Below are 18578 nucleotides of genomic sequence, written 5' to 3'. Positions count from 1 at the left end.
AGGAGGGCATTGATTGAGAGGGTGAAGGCATGTACAGAGCATCAGATTGGGGAAGAGCAGTGTGGTTTCAGAAGTGGTAGAGGATGTGTGGATCAGGTGTTTGCTTTGAAGAATGTATGTGAGAAATACTTAGAAAAGCAAATGGATTTGTATGTAGCATTTATGGATCTGGAGAAGGCATTTGATAGAGTTGATAATGACATAATGCATGATCAACTCCACAACATGATGACATAATGCATGATTATCTCCACGACATGATGACATAATGTATGATTATCGCCACGACATGATGACATAATGTATGATTATCGCCACGACATGATGACATAATCTATAATTATCTCCACTACATACTGAGATAATGATGATTATCTTCACAACATAATGACAGAATGCCTGATTATCTCCACGACATAGACATAATGCATGGTTATCTCAACGACATGCTGACGTAATGCACTACTATCTCCAGGACTTGATGACATAATGCACTACTATCTCCAGGACTTGATGACATAATGCATGATTATCTCCAGGACATGATGACATAATGCATGAGTATCTCCAGGACATGATGACATAATGCATGATTATCTCCACGAGATGATGACATAATGCATGATTATCTCCAGGACATGATGACATAATGCATGATTATCTCCACGACATGATGATATAATGCATGATTATCTCCACGACATGATGATATAATGCATGATTATCTCCACGACATGATGATATAATGCATGATTATCTCCACGACATGATGATATAATGCATGATTATCTCCACGACATGATGATATAATGCATGATTATCTCCACGACATGATGATATAATGCATGATTATCTCCACGAAATGATGAAGTAATGCATATTATCTCCACAATATAATGACACAATGCATGATTATCTCCACAACATTGTGACCTAGTGCATGTTTATCTGCACGACATGATGACATAATGCATGATCATATGAATGACCTAATTACATAATGCATGGTTATTTCAACGGCATGCTGACATAAAGCGCTACTATCTCCAGGACATGATGATATAATGCATGAATGTCACCATGGCATGCATGATTATCTGAAGGACATGATGATATAATGCATGATTATCACCAAGAAATGGTGACATAATGCATGATTATCTACACGATATGATGAGATAATGTATGATTATCTCCTCGATATGATGATATAAAGCATAGTTATCTCCACGACAAAATGATATAATGCTCGAATCTCTGCACGACATGATGGCATAATGCAAGGTTATCTCCAAGAAATGACGACATAAAACATGGATGTCTCTACGTCGTGATAACATAATGCATGATTATGTCCACATGATAACATAATGCGTGATTATCTACACCACATGACGATATACTGCATGATCATCACCACGACATGATGATATATTGCATGTCTATCTCCACGACATGATGATATAATGCATTTTGATGATAGAGTGTCAGATATAGGGTGTTTTGGTCGAGATGGTGTGCAAAGTGAGAGGGTTGGGAAGAATGATTTGGCAAACAGAGAAGAGGTAGTAAAAGCTTTGCGGAAGATGAAAGCCGGCAAGACAGCGGATTTGGATGGTATTGCAGTGGAATCTATTAAAAGGGGGGTGATTGTATTTTTGCCTGGTTGGTAAGATTATTTAATGTATGTATGACTCATGGTGAGGTGCCTGAGTATTGGCGGAATGCTTGCATAGTGCCATTGTAAAGGCAAATGGGATAAGAGTGAGTGCTCAAATTACAGAGGTATAAGTTTGTTGAGTATTCCTGGTAAATTATATGGGAGGGTATTGATTGAGAGGGTGAAGGCATGTACAGAGCATCAGATTGGGGAAGAGCAGTGTGGTTTCAGAAGTGGTAGAGGATGTGTGGATCAGGTGTTTGCTTTGAAGAATGTATGTGAGGAATACTTAGAAAAGCAAATGGATTTGTATGTAGCATTAATGGATCTGGAGAAGGCATATGACAGAGTTGATAGAGATGCTCTGTGGAAGGTACTAAGAATATATGGTGTGGGAGGCAAGTTGCTAGAAGCAGTGAAAAGTTTTTATCGAGGATGTAAGACATGTGTGCAAGTAGAAAGAGAGGAAAGTGATTGGTTCTCATTGAATGTTGGTTTACGGCAAGGGTGCGTGATGTCTCCATGGTTGTTTAATTTGTTTATGGATGGGGTTATTAAGGAGGTGAATGCAAGAGTTTTGGAAAGAGGGGCAAGTATGCAGTCTGTTGTGGATGAGAGGGCTTGGGAAACGAGTCACTTATTGTTCGCTGATGATACATCGCTGATGGCTGATTCGGGTGAGAAACTGCAGAAGCTGGTGACTGAGTTTGGCAAGGTGTGTGAAAGAAGAAAGCTGAGAGTAAATGTGAATAAGAGCAAGGTTATTAGGTACAGCAGGGTTGAGGGACTTGTCAATTGGGAGGTAAGTTTGAATGGAGAAAAACTGGAGGAAGTGAAGTGTTTTAGATATCTGGGAGTGGATCTGGCAGCGGATGGAACCATGGAAGCGGAAGTGAATCATAGGATGGGGGAGGGGGCGAAACTTCTGGGAGCATTGAAGAATGTGTGGAAGTCAAGAACGTTATCTTGGGAAGCAAAAATGGGTATGTTTGAAGGAATAGTGGTTCCGACAATGTTATATGGTTGCGAGGCGTGGGATATGGATAGTTGTGCGGAGGAAGGTGGATGTGCTGGAAATGAGATGTTTGAGGACAATATGTGATGTGAGGTGGTTTGATCAAGTAATGAAAGGGTAAGAGAGATGTGTGGTAACAAAAGGAGTGTTGTTGAGAGAGCAGAAGAGGGTGTTTTGAAATGGTTTGGGCACATGGAGAGAATGAGTGACGAAAAACTGACTAAGAGGATATATGTGTCAGAGGTGGAGGGAACGAGGAGAAGTGGGAGACTAAATTGGAGGTGGAAAGATGGAGTGAAAAAGATTTTGAGTGATCGGGGCCTGAACATGCAGGAGGGTGAAAGGTGTGCAAGGAATAGAGTGAATTGGAACGATGTGGTATACCGGGGTCGACGTGCTGTCAATGGATTGAACCAATGCATATGAAGCGTCTGGGGTAACCCAGGGAAATTGTGTGTGGCCTGGATGTGGAAAGGGAGCTGTGGTTTCGGTGCATTATACATGACATCTAGAGACTGAGTGTGAACGAATGTGGCCTTTGTTGTCTTTTCCTAGCGCTACCTCGCGCACATGCGGGGGGAGGGGGTTGTCATTTCATGTGTGGCGGGGTGGCGACGGAAATGAATAAGGGCAGACAGTATGAATTATGTGCACGTGTATATATGTATATGACTGTATATATATATATATATATATATATATATATATATATATATATATATATATATATATATATATATATATATATATATATATATATATATATATATATATATATATATATATATATATATGTATATATATATATATATATATATATATATATATATATATATATATATATATATATATATATATATATATATATATATATATATATATATATATACAGTATAATATAGTAAAAAAAAAAAAAAAATATATATATATATATATATATATATATATATATATATATATATATATATATATATATATATATACTTTTTTTTTTGATTTATCGCTGTCTCCCGCGTTTGCGAGGTAGCGCAAGGAAACAGACGAAGAAATGGCCCGACCCACCCTCATACACATGCATATACATACGTCCACACACGCAAAATATACATACCTACACAGCTTTCCATGGTTTACCCCAGACGCTTCACATGCCCTGATTCAATCCACTGACAGCACGTCAACCCCGGTATACCACATCGATCCAATTCACTCTATTCCTTGCCCTCCTTTCACCCTCCTGCATGTTCAGGCCCCGATCACACAAAATCTTTTTCACTCCATCTTTCCACCTCCAATTTGGTCTCCCACTTCTCCTCGTTCCCTCCACCTCCGACACATATATCCTCTTGGTCAACCTTTCCTCACTCACTCTCTCCATGTGCCCAAACCATTTCAAAACACCCTCTTCTGCTCTCTCAACCACGCTCTTTTTATTTCCACACATCTCTCTTACCCTTGCGTTACTTACTCGATCAAACCACCTCACACCACACATTGTCCTCAAACATCTCATTTCCAGCACATCCATCCTCCTGCGCACAACTCTATCCATAGCCCACGCCTCGCAACCATACAACATTGTTGGAACCACTATTCCTTCAAACATACCCATTTTTGCTTTCCGAGATAATGTTCTCGACTTCCACACATTCTTCAAGGCTCCCAGAATTTTCGCCCCCCTCACCCACCCTATGATCCACTTCCGCTTCCATGGTTCCATCCGCTGCCAGATCCACTCCCAGATATCTAAAACACTTTACTTCCTCCAGTTTTTCTCCATTCAAACTTACCTCCCAATTCACTTGACCCTCAACCCTACTGTACCTAATAACCTTGCTCTTATTCACATTTTCTCTTGACTTTCTTCTTTCACACACTTTACCAAACTCAGTCACCAGCTTCTGCAGTTTCTCACATGAATCAGCCACCAGCGTTGTATCATCAGCGAACAACAACTGACTCACTTCCCAAGCTCTCTCATCCCCAACAGACTTCATACTTGCCCCTCTTTCCAAAACTCTTGCATTTACCTCCCTAACAACCCCATCCATAAACAAATTAAACAACCATGGAGACATCACACACCCCTGCCGCAAACCTACATTCACTGAGAACCAATCACTTTCCTCTCTTCCTACACGTACACATGCCTTACATCCTGGATAAAAAACTTTTCACTGCTTCTAACAACTTTCCTCCCACACCATATATTCTTAATACCTTCCACAGAGCATCTCTATGAACTCTATCATATGCCTTCTCCAGATCCATAAATGCTACATACAAATCTATTTGCTTTTCTAAGTATTTCTCACATACATTCTTCAAAGCAAACACCTGATCCACACATCCTCTACCACTTCTGAAACCACACTGCTCTTCCCCAATCTGATGCTCTGTACATGCCTTCACCCTCTCAATCAATACCCTCCCATATAATTTACCAGGAATACTCAACAAACTTATACCTCTGTAAATATATATATATATATATATATATATATATATATATATATATATATATATATATATATATATATATATATATATATGGAGAGAATGAGTGAGGAGAGATTGACCAAGAGGATATATGTGTCGGAGGTGGAGGGAACGAGGAGAAGAGGGAGACCAAATTGGAGGTGGAAAGATGGAGTGAAAAAGATTTTGTGTGATCGGGGCCTGAACATGCAGGAGGGTGAAAGGAGGGCAAGAAATAGAGTGAATTGGAGTCATGTGGTATACAGGGGTTGACGTGCTGTCAGTGGATTGAAGCAAGGCATGTGAAGCGTCTGGGGTAAACCATGGAAAGCTGTGTAGGTATGTATATTTGCGTGTCTGGACGTGTGTATGTACATGTGTATGGGGGGGGGGGTTGGGCCATTTCTTTCGTCTGTTTCCTTGCGCTACCTCGCAAACGCGGGAGACAGCGACAAAGTATAAAAAAAAAAAAAAAAAAAAAAATATATATATATATATATATATAAATGTTGGAAAGGATCGAAATTTTACGCGTGATCAATATATTCCTATGAGTCCACGGGGAAAATGAAACACGAAAAGTTCCCAAGTGCACTTTCGTGTAATAATTACATCATCAGGAATATAACAGTCAGTTGATATACATCGAAGAGACGAAGCTAGGACGCCATTTTTTTGGAGAATCACAAGTTTACCAAATACTTAGAAAAGCAAATGGATTTGTATGTAGCATTTATGGATCTGGAGAAGGCATATGATAGAGTTGATAGAGATGCTCTGTGGAAGGTATTAAGAATATATGGTGTGGGAGGCAAGTTGTTAGAAGCAGTGAAAAGTTTTTTATCCAGGATGTAAGGCATGTGTACGTGTAGGAAGAGAGGAAAGTGATTGGTTCTCAGTGAATGTAGGTTTGCGGCAGGGGTGTGTGATGTCTCCATGGTTGTTTAATTTGTTTATGGATGGGGTTGTTAGGGAGGTGAATGCAAGAGTTTTGGAAAGAGGGGCAAGTATGAAGTCTGTTGGGGATGAGAGAGCTTGGGAAGTGAGTCAGTTGTTGTTCGCTGATGATACAGCGCTGGTGGCTGATTCATGTGAGAAACTGCAGAAGCTGGTGACTGAGTTTGGTAAAGTGTGTGAAAGAAGAAAGTTAAGAGTAAATGTGAGTAAGAGCAAGGTTATTAGGTACAGTAGGGTTGAGGGTCAATTCAATTGGGAGGTGAGTTTGAATGGAGAAAAACTGGAGGAAGTGAAGTGTTTTAGATATCTGGGAGTGGATCTGGCTGCGGATGGAACCATGGAAGCGGAAGTGGATCATAGGGTGGGGGAGGGGGCGAAAATTCTGGGAGCCTTGAAGAATGTGTGGAAGTCGAGAACATTATCTCGGAAAGCAAAAATGGGTATGTTTGAAGGAATAGTGGTTCCAACAATGTTGTATGGTTGCGAGGCGTGGACTATGGATAGAGTTGTGCGCAGGAGGATGGATGTGCTGGAAATGAGATGTTTGAGGATAATATGTGGTGTGAGGTGGTTTGATCGAGTAAGTAACGTAAGGGTAAGAGAGATGTGTGGAAATAAAAAGAGCGTGGTTGAGAGAGCAGAAGAGGGTGTTTTGAAATGGTTTGGTCACATGGAGAGAATGAGTGAGGAAAGATTGACCAAGAGGATATATGTGTCGGAGGTGGAGGGAACGAGGAGAAGAGGGAGACCAAATTGGAGGTGGAAAGATGGAGTGAAAAAGATTTTGTGTGATCGGGGCCTGAACATGCAGGAGGGTGAAAGGAGGGCAAAGAATAGAGTGAATTGGAGCGATGTGGTATACCGGGGTTGACGTGCTGTCAGTGGATTGAATCAAGGCATGTGTATGGGGGTGGGTTAGGCCATTTCTTTCGTCTGTTTCCTTGCGCTACCTCGCAAACGTGGGAGACAGCGACAAAGCAAAAAAAAAAAAAAAAGAAAAAAAAAATATATATATATATATATATATATATATATATATATATATATATATATATATATATATATTTATATATATATATATATATATATATATATATATATATATATATATATATATATATATATATATATATATATATATATATATATATATATATATATGTGTGTGTGTGTGTGTGTGTGTGTGTGTGTGTAAACGTTGTGATGTATAGGTATGTATAGGTGCGTGTGTGGACGTGTATGTATATACATGTGCATGTGGGTGGGTTGGGCCATTCTTTCGTCTGTTTCCTTGCGCTACCTCGCTAACGCGGGAGACAGCGACAAAGTATAATAAATAAATATATAAATAAAGATAAGGTAGAAGACGGGAGGGGAAAAAGAAGTGTTTACAAGGATATTTGGCATTACATAAGGGAATGGAAAGTAAATAAGGAGAAATGATATGATTACATAGCATACTACATGTTTGACTCACATATATAAAGAAAGCAAAGAACAATATATCTGAGATTTGGCCTTTCAATATAGGGGAAAATATGAACGTACCAATGATCGATGTTAATCAACCAAGATAAGTTAAACTCTCAGCAATAAATGATGATAACGTATTGCATTAGTATGATTATCATTGCAGCCTTACAGACATTGAATAGACAACAGCAGAGTACACAGTCCATATAAATGATAACCTTGAAGGGAAGTCAGCTCCAGTTCCTGATGGTATGTCAACTGTGTCCCTTAAGAATAACAAAATATTTTATGACGTTTAAACAAATAGCATCAACCAACCCCACACAGCAGATGAACATATAATGGCATATATAACACCAGTATCCAAAGGTAGGTGTGAGCCAGTATCTGACATCACATAGGGTAAAAGTCTACAAATAAGTGATAAAAAAGAACACGTTCTGAAGTATCGGATTACCAAAAAATTTCAGAAATGAAGTCAGGAAAGATTTAACCACCTTGTCAACACAGTAATGTCTTACTTCTGTCATAAGGTAAACAGAGGAGGATGACATAGCAAATTAAACAGGAGGGTAAGGGTTTGAATTTCTTACACCCACAATAGGTCCTTTGGATGAACAGATATTCCAAGCAGTGAAACATCTTTCGAAAATAATATGTGAACAAAGCTCTTAATGTGTCACTATATCATGGTGTTCCTGGTTATTTATATGACTAGTTATTAATCTAACCTTTGAGGTGAAGACGCTGAGATAAAGGCAGTCCTCATCTCCATCATATACTGGCTTTCTCTTGACGACTTTAAAGAAAGGGATTTGTGAGCAACAAGGTGGCAGAACACTGCCATCCCTCACCCCCTTCCATCCCTCACTGTCAACTGGGTCCTGCAGAGGTTAGGCAAGAAAGGACGATATAAAATCCACCAGGTAATACAAGTCAAAAATTACATATGAGTATTAAGGAAAGTAGAAGATTATTTAAGAACAACAAAACCATTTTCCAACTTATAAAGGAATTATTCATATATTACCTTATAATTGATTCATTTTTTGCAAATAAAACAGGATGATCTAAGCATTGTCTCTAAATAAACTAGTTCAATACTTTCATACAGATTCCAGTATTGTAGACGAAACACAGATACAAAACATTTCTTTAACAGGCAGGCTCACATAATGCTGGTATTGCTAACATGTTATCATACCAGATCTATTCTGTCGCAAAAAGTCTCCAAGTTTATACATGAATATCCTGAATGATTATGTGTCTCCATACATGGTATACATACATGCCATCCTTACTGCCACAACCTCTCAAGTTTTAAGATATTTACCCAAATGTTTCTCACACACGCAAACACACACACTCACACACACACACACACACACACACACACACACACACACACACACACACACACACACACACACACACACACACACACACACACACACACACACACACACACACACACACACAACATATTTCCACTTGGATGATAATCATGTTGTAGCAGTCTTTGGTTATGACTCATTTTATTGGGTTGAATTTCATCAACTTTGTATCAAATGAACTTTGTAATCTCTGAAGGTCCCTCGTTGGTCGATGCAATCCTCCACATTGTTTACTTCCCTCATGATCTTTGCATCATCTGCAAAATGATTCGGTCTGAGTCCATAGTGTTTGGCAGATCCATCACAGAGAAGTGATGGATCCACAGTGGAACCCTGCACTACTGCCCTTGTGACCAACACCCACTGTGAGAAGGCTCCTCTGAGACTCTTCTAGATTTTCCTCACACTAAGATGATCATACATCCACTGAAGTGATTATCCACTTATTCCTGCCTGGTGATCCGGTCCCCCCCCCCCCCACCTTATGGCACAGTGTCAAATGCTCATTCTTTCGTCCAAATCTAAGATGTTCACCACATGTACATAACTTAGTTCTCCTAAACCCATGATATTTCCAGTTCAAGTAATCTATCCTCAGCAGAAACTTGACCAGAACCTTACACATTAGGTTCATCAGACAGTCTGCTCTGTAGTTTACTACTTCTTAATGTTCATCATTAAGACGTGTGTGATGTTTGCCCATCTTCTATTGCCTTAGCACTTTGCCTCTTCTAGTGCATCTTGATACACACATAGTAACTTTATTTGTGTGTGTGTGTGTGTGTGTGTGTGTGTGTGTGTGTGTGTGTGTGTGTGTTTACGTATTTGTAGCTAAGTTATTTTCATATTATGGGATGAGAGTTGTACACACTTGAGACACCATTTCTTGTACTTTTTCACTGTTGAGAAGACTTTTCAATCGTTGAATATTGTCATTGATCAATAGCTTTTCTTCGACCGTTCCAACTATGAACCAGCCTCACCCATATTAGTTACCCATCATCTTTTCCAGCTTCTAATTATGGCATCAAGTAAGTACAGACATGAAGAGTTTAACAATATGTAATTATGGCCTCAAGTAAGTACAGACATGAAGAGTTTAACAATATGTAATTATGGCCTCAAGTAAGTACAGACATGAAGAGTTTAACAATATGTAATTATGGCCTCAAGTAAGCACAGACATGAAGAGCTTAACAATATGTAATTATAGCCTCAAGTAAGTACAGACATGAAGAGTTTAACAATATGTAATTATGGCCTCAAGTAAGTACAGACATGAAGAGTTTAACAATATGTAATTATGGCCTCAAGTAAGTACAGACATGAAGAGTTTAACAATATGTAATTATGGCCTCAAGTAAGTACAGACATGAAGAGTTTAACAATATGTAATTATGGCATCAAGTAAGTACAGACATGAAGAGTTTAACAATATGTAATTATGGCCTCAAGTAAGTACAGACATGAAGAGTTTAACAATATGTAATTATGGCATCAAGTAAGTACAGACATGAAGAGTTTAACAATATGTAATTATGGCCTCAAGTAAGTACAGACATGAAGAGTTTAACAATATGTAATTATGGCCTCAAGTAAGTACAGACATGAAGAGTTTAACAATATGTAATTATGGCATCAAGTAAGCACAGACATGAAGAGCTTAACAATATGTAATTACTCCCAGGTTTACATGTCTTCCTTCTCCACTATACCTAAGTTGGATAATTATGTAGCCTTCAATGTTTCATTCTTATTGGCTGCTCTTCATTAACCTTCTCAATCATATTTATATGTTTCTTCAGGTGCAACATATAAAAGTTGTAATTCCATTTTGGTGCAATACGTAGATGAATAACGTACCAAACATTTCTTTATTCATATAATCGAATGTGATTTTCCCACAGTATTTGCCAGCAGAGAAGACTCACACAATCATCTAGATATAAAACTCTGGCCAAAGATTAGGTACATTGTTGACCCCTACATCTCCTTCATACAACAATGTTGACCCCTACATCTCCTTCATACAACAATGTTGACCCCTACATCTCCTTCATACATCAATGTTGACCCCTACATCTCCTTCATGCAACAATGTTGACCCCCTACATCTCCTTCATACAACAATGTTGACCCCTACATCTCCTTCATACAACAATGTTGACCCCTACATCTCCTTCATGCAACAATGTTGACCACCTACATCTCCTTCATGCAACAATGTTGAAACCTACATCTCCTTCATACAACAATGTTGACCCCTACATCTCCTTCATAAAACAATGTTGACCCCTACATCTCCCTCATACAACAATGTTGACCCCTACATCTCCTTCATAAAACAATGTTGACCCCTACATCTCCTTCATACAACAATGTTGACCCCTACATCTCCTTCATACAACAATGTTGACCCCTACATCTCCTTCATACAATAATGTTGACCCCTACATCTCCTTCATACAACAATGTTGACCCCTACATCTCCTTCATGCAACAATGTTGACCCCCTACATCTCCTTCATACAACAATGTTGAAACCTACATCCCCTTCATACAACAATGTTGACCCCTACATCTCCTTCATACAACAATGTTGACCCCTACATCTCCTTCATACAACAATGTTGACCCCTACATCTCCTTCATAAAACAATGTTGACCCCTACATCTCCTTCATACAACAATGTTGACCCCTACATTTCCTTCATACAACAATGTTGACCCCTACATCTCCTTCATACAACAATGTTGACCCCTACATCTCCTTCACACAACAATGTTGACCCCGACATCTCCTTCATACAACAATGTTGACCCCTACATCTCCTTCATACAACAATGTTGACCCCTACATCTCCTTCATGCAACAATGTTGACCACCTACATCTCCTTCATACAACAATGTTGAAACCTACATCTCCTTCATACAACAATGTTGACCCCTACATCTCCTTCATAAAACAATGTTGACCCCTACATCTCCCTCATACAACAATGTTTACCCCTACATCTCCTTCATAGAACAATGTTGACCCCTACATCTCCTTCATACAACAATGTTGACCCCTACATCTCCTTCATACAACAATGTTGACCCCTACATCTCCTTCATACAACAATGTTGACCCCTACATCTCCTTCATACAACAATGTTGACCCCTACATCTCCTTCATGCAACAATGTTGACCCCCTACATCTCCTTCATACAACAATGTTGAAACCTACATCCCCTTCATACAACAATGTTGACCCCTACATCTCCTTCATACAACAATGTTGACCCCTACATCTCCTTCACACAACAATGTTGACCCCGACATCTCCTTCATACAACAATGTTGACCCCTACATCTCCTTCATACAACAATGTTGACCCCTACATCTCCTTCATACAACAATGTTGACCCCTACATCTCCTTCACACAACAATGTTGACCCCTACATCTCCTTCATACAACAATGTTGACCCCTACATCTCCTTCATACAACAATGTAGACCCCTACATCTCCTTCATACAACAATGTTGACCCCTACATCTCCTTCATACAACAATTTGACCCCTACATCTCCTTCATACAACAATGTTGACCCCTACATCTCCTTCATACAACAATATTGACCCCTACATCTCCTTCATACAACAATGTTGACCACTACATCTCCTTCATACAACAATGTTGACCCCTACATCTCCTTCATACAACAATGTTGACCCCCTACATCTCCTTCATAAAACAAAGTTGACCCCTACATCTCCTTCATACAACAATGTTGACCCCCTACATCTCCTTCATAAAACAATGTTGACCCCTACATCTTCATACAACAATGTTGACCCCTACATCTCCTTCATACAACAATGTTGACCCCTACATCTCCTTCATAGAACAATGTTGACCCCTACATCTCCTTCATACAAAAATGTTGACCCCTACATCTCCTTCATACAACAATGTTGACCCCTACATCTCCTTCATAAAACAATGTTGACCCCTACATCTCCTTCATACAAAAATGTTGACCCCTACATCTCCTTCATACAACAATGTTGACACCTTCATCTCCTTCATACAACAATGTTGACCACTACATCTCCTTCATACAACAATGTTGACCCCTACATCTCCTTCATACAACAATGTTGACCCCTATATCACCTTCATACAACAATGTTAACCCCTACATCTACTTCATACAACAATGTTGACCCCTACATCTCCTTCATAAAACAATGTTGACCCCTACATCTCCTTCATACAACAATGTTGACCCCTACATCTCCTTCATAAAACAATGTTGACCCCTACATCTCCTTCATACAACAATGTTGACCCCTACATCTCCTTCATACAACAATGTTGACCCCCTACATCTCCTTCACACAACAATGTTGACCCCTACATCTCCTTCATACAACAATGTTGACCCCTACATCTCCTTCATAGAACAATGTTGACCCCTACATCTCCTTCATACAACAATGTTGACCCCTACATCTCCTTCATACAACAATGTTGACCCCTACATCTTCTTCATACAACAATGTTGACCCCTACATCTCCTTCATACAACAATGTTGACCCCTACATCTCCTTCATACAACAATGTTGACCACTACATCTCCTTCATACAACAATGTTGACCCCTATATCTCCTTCATACAACAATGTTGACCCCTACATCTCCTTCATACAACAATGTTGACCCCTACATCTTCATACAACAATGTTGACCCCTACATCTCCTTCATAAAACAATGTTGACCCCTACATCTCCTTCATAAAACAATGTTGACCCCTACATCTCCTTCATACAACAACGTTGATCCCCTACATCTACTTCATACAACAATGTTGACCACTACATCTCCTTCATACAACAATGTTGACCCCCTACATCTCCTTCATACAACAATGTTGACCCCTACATCTCCTTCATACAACAATGTTGACCCCTACATCTCCTTCATACAACAATGTTGACCCCTACATCTCCTTCATACAACAATGTTGACCCCTACATCTCCTTCATACAACAATGTTGACCCCTACATCTCCTTCATACAACAATGTTGACCCCTACATCTCCTTCATACAACAATGTTGACCCCTACATCTCCTTCATACAACAATGTTGACCCCCTACATCTCCTTCATACAACAATGTTGACCCCTACATCTCCTTCATACAACAATGTTGACCCCTACATCTCCTTCATACAACAATGTTGACCCCTACATCTCCTTCATACAACAATGTTGACCCCCTACATCTCCTTCATACAACAATGTTGACCCCTACATCTCCTTCATACAACAATGTTGACCCCTACATCTCCTTCATACAACAATGTTGACCCCTACATCTCCTTCATACAACAATGTTGACCCCTACATCTCCTTCATACAACAATGTTGACCCCTACATCTCCTTCATACAACAATGTTGACCCCTACATCTCCTTCATACAACAATGTTGACCCCTACATCTCCTTCATACAACAATGTTGACCCCTACATCTCCTTCATACAACAATGTTGACCCCTACATCTCCTTCATACAACAATGTTGACCCCTACATCTCCTTCATACAACAATGTTGACCCCTACATCTCCTTCATACAACAATGTTGACCCCTACATCTCCTTCATACAACAATGTTGACCCCTACATCTCCTTCATACAACAATGTTGACCCCTACATCTCCTTCATACAACAATGTTGACCCCCTACATCTCCTTCATACAACAATGTTGACCCCTACATCTCTTCATACAACAATGTTGACCCCTACATCTCCTTCATACAACAATGTTGACCCCTACATCTCCTTCATACAACAATGTTGACCCCTACATCTCCTTCATACAACAATGTTGACCCCTACATCTCCTTCATACAACAATGTTGACCCCCTACATCTCCTTCATACAACAATGTTGACCCCTACATCTCCTTCATACAACAATGTTGACCCCTACATCTCCTTCATACAACAATGTTGACCCCTACATCTCCTTCATACAACAATGTTGACCCCTACATCTCCTTCATACAACAATGTTGACCCCTACATCTCCTTCATACAACAATGTTGACCCCTACATCTCCTTCATACAACAATGTTGACCCCTACATCTCCTTCATACAACAATGTTGACCCCTACATCTCCTTCATACAACAATGTTGACCCCTACATCTCCTTCATACAACAATGTTGACCCCTACATCTCCTTCATACAACAATGTTGACCCCTACATCTCCTTCATACAACAATGTTGACCCCTACATCTCCTTCATACAACAATGTTGACCCCTACATCTCCTTCATACAACAATGTTGACCCCTACATCTCCTTCATACAACAATGTTGACCCCTACATCTCCTTCATACAACAATGTTGACCCCTACATCTCCTTCATACAACAATGTTGACCCCTACATCTCCTTCATACAACAATGTTGACCCCTACATCTCCTTCATACAACAATGTTGACCCCTACATCTCCTTCATACAACAATGTTGACCCCTACATCTCCTTCATACAACAATGTTGACCCCTACATCTCCTTCATACAACAATGTTGACCCCTACATCTCCTTCATACAACAATGTTGACCCCTACATCTCCTTCATACAACAATGTTGACCCCTACATCTCCTTCATACAACAATGTTGACCCCTACATCTCCTTCATACAACAATGTTGACCCCTACATCTCCTTCATACAACAATGTTGACCCCTACATCTCCTTCATACAACAATGTTGACCCCTACATCTCCTTCATACAACAATGTTGACCCCTACATCTCCTTCATACAACAATGTTGACCCCTACATCTCCTTCATACAACAATGTTGACCCCTACATCTCCTTCATACAACAATGTTGACCCCTACATCTCCTTCATACAACAATGTTGACCCCTACATCTCCTTCATACAACAATGTTGACCCCTACATCTCCTTCATACAACAATGTTGACCCCTACATCTCCTTCATACAACAATGTTGACCCCTACATCTCCTTCATACAACAATGTTGACCCCTACATCTCCTTCATACAACAATGTTGACCCCTACATCTCCTTCATACAACAATGTTGACCCCTACATCTCCTTCATACAACAATGTTGACCCCTACATCTCTTCATACAACAATGTTGACCCCTACATCTCCTTCATACAACAATGTTGACCCCTACATCTCCTTCATACAACAATGTTGACCCCTACATCTCCTTCATACAACAATGTTGACCCCTACATCTCCTTCATACAACAATGTTGACCCCTACATCTCCTTCATACAACAATGTTGACCCCTACATCTCCTTCATACAACAATGTTGACCCCTACATCTCCTTCATACAACAATGTTGACCCCTACATCTCCTTCATACAACAATGTTGACCCCTACATCTCCTTCATACAACAATGTTGATCCCTACATCTCCTTCATACAACAATGTTGACCCCTACATCTCCTTCATACAACAATGTTGACCCCCTACATCTCCTTCATACAACAATGTTGACCCCTACATCTTCTTCATACAACAATGTTGACCCCCTACATCTCCTTCATACAACAATGTTGACCACTACATCTCTTCATACAACAATGTTTACCCCTACATCTCCTTCATACAACAATGTTGACCCCTACATTTCCTTCATACAACAATGTTGACCCCCTACATCTCCTTCATACAACAATGTTGACCCCTACATCTCCTTCATACAACAATGTTGACCCCTACATCTCCTTCATACAACAATGTTGACCCCTACATCTCCTTCATACAACAATGTTGACCCCTACATCTCCTTCATACAACAATGTTGACCCCTACATCTTCTTCATACAACAATGTTGACCCCCTACATCTCCTTCATACAACAATGTTGACCCCTACATCTTCATACAACAATATTGACCCCTACATCTCCTTCATACAACAATGTTGACCCCTACATCTCCTTCATACAACAATGTTGACCCCTTACATCTCCTTCATACAACAATGTTGACACCTACATCTCCTTCATACAACAATGTTGACCTCTACTTCTCCTTCATACAACAATGTTGACCTGTACATCTCCTTCATACAACAATGTTGACCTCTACATCTCCTTCATACAACAATGTTGACCTCTACATCTCCTTCATACAACAATGTTGACCCCTACATCTCCTTCATACATTCATACCTATACTTTCTTTCCAGTAAGTATTGTTCATACAGTGGTCTTGGTTCACTGTATCCTTACCTCAGTGCGAAGGCTCAGATTGGGGTGTCTAAATGTGTGTGGATGCAACCAAGATGAGAAAAAAGGAGAGATAGGTAGTATGTTTGAGGAAAGGAACCTGGATGTTTTGGCTCTGAGTGAAACGAAGCTCAAGGGTAAAGGGGAAGAGTGGTTTGGGAATGTCTTGGGAGTAAAGTCAAGGGTTAGTGAGAGGACAAGAGCATGAGAAAGAGTAGCACTAATCCTGAAACAGGAGTGGTGGGAGTATGTGATAGAGTGTAAGAAAGTAAACTCCAGATTGATATGGGAAAAACTGAAAGTGGATAGAGAGAGATGGGTGATTATTGGTGCATATGCACCTGGGCATGAGAAGAAAGATCATGAGAGGCAAGTGTTTTGAGAGCAGCTGAGTGAGTGTGTTAGTGGTTTTGATGCACGAGACCGGGTTATAGTGATGGATGATTTGAATGCAAAGGTGAGTAATGTGGCAGTTGAGGGAATAATTGGTGTACATGGGGTGTTCAGTGTTGTATGTGGAAATGGTGAAAAGCTTGTAGATTTGTGTGCTGAAAAAGGACTGGTGATTGGGAATACCTGGTTTAAAAAGCGAGATATACATAAGAACACGTATGTAAGTAGAAGAGATGGCCAGAGAGCGTTATTGGATTACGTGTTGATTGATAGGCGCGCGAGAGACGTTTGGATGTTAATGTGCTGAGAGGTGCAACTGGAGGGATGTCTGATCATTATATTGTGGAGTCGAAGATGAAGATTTGTAGAGGTTTTCAGAAAAGAAAAGAGAATATTGGGGTGAAGAGAGTGGTGAGAATAAGTGAGCTTGGGAAGGAGACTTGTGTGAGGAAGTACCAGGAGAGACTGATTGCAGAATGGAAAAAGTTGAGAGCAAAGGACGTAAGGGGAGTGGGAGAGGAATGGGATGTATTTAGGGAAGTAGTAATGGCTTGCGCAAAAGAAGCTTGTGGCATGAGAAGCGTGAGAGGTAGGCAGATTAGAAAGGGTAGCGAGTGGTGTGATAAAGAAGTAAGATTATTAGTGAATGAGAAATGAGAGGCATTTGGACGAGTTCTGCAGGGAAGTAGTGAAAATGACTAGGAAATGTATAAAAGAAAGAGGCGGGAGGTCAAGAGAAGGGTGCAAGAGATGAAAAAGAGGGCAAATGAGAGTTGGAGTGAGAAAGTATCATTAATGGGTGAAGGGGGCTAATGGGGAGGTAATAACAAGTAGTGGTGATGTGAGAAGGAGATGGAGTGAGAATTTTGAAGGCTTGTTGAATGTTTTTGATGATAGAGTGGCAGA

General features: G+C 39.9%; 1 protein-coding gene across 1 annotated transcript in view; it reads right to left on the bottom strand.

Moving 5' to 3' along the window:
* LOC139760438 (juvenile hormone esterase-like) overlaps window positions 1-18578 on the bottom strand; it is a gene marked incomplete at its 3' end in the record, with an annotated part of 88590 nt that overhangs the window by 56776 nt on the left and 13236 nt on the right. The window contains exon 3 of the mRNA XM_071683675.1: window positions 8315-8467. Within this exon, the coding sequence (XP_071539776.1) occupies window positions 8315-8467 (153 nt within the window). The remainder of the gene's footprint in view (window positions 1-8314; window positions 8468-18578) is intronic.

The sequence above is a fragment of the Panulirus ornatus genome, chromosome 36 (assembly GCF_036320965.1).
Source record: "Panulirus ornatus isolate Po-2019 chromosome 36, ASM3632096v1, whole genome shotgun sequence".
Taxonomy (NCBI): Eukaryota; Metazoa; Arthropoda; class Malacostraca; order Decapoda; family Palinuridae; genus Panulirus; species Panulirus ornatus.
This window is presented reverse-complemented; position numbering and strand designations above follow the sequence as displayed.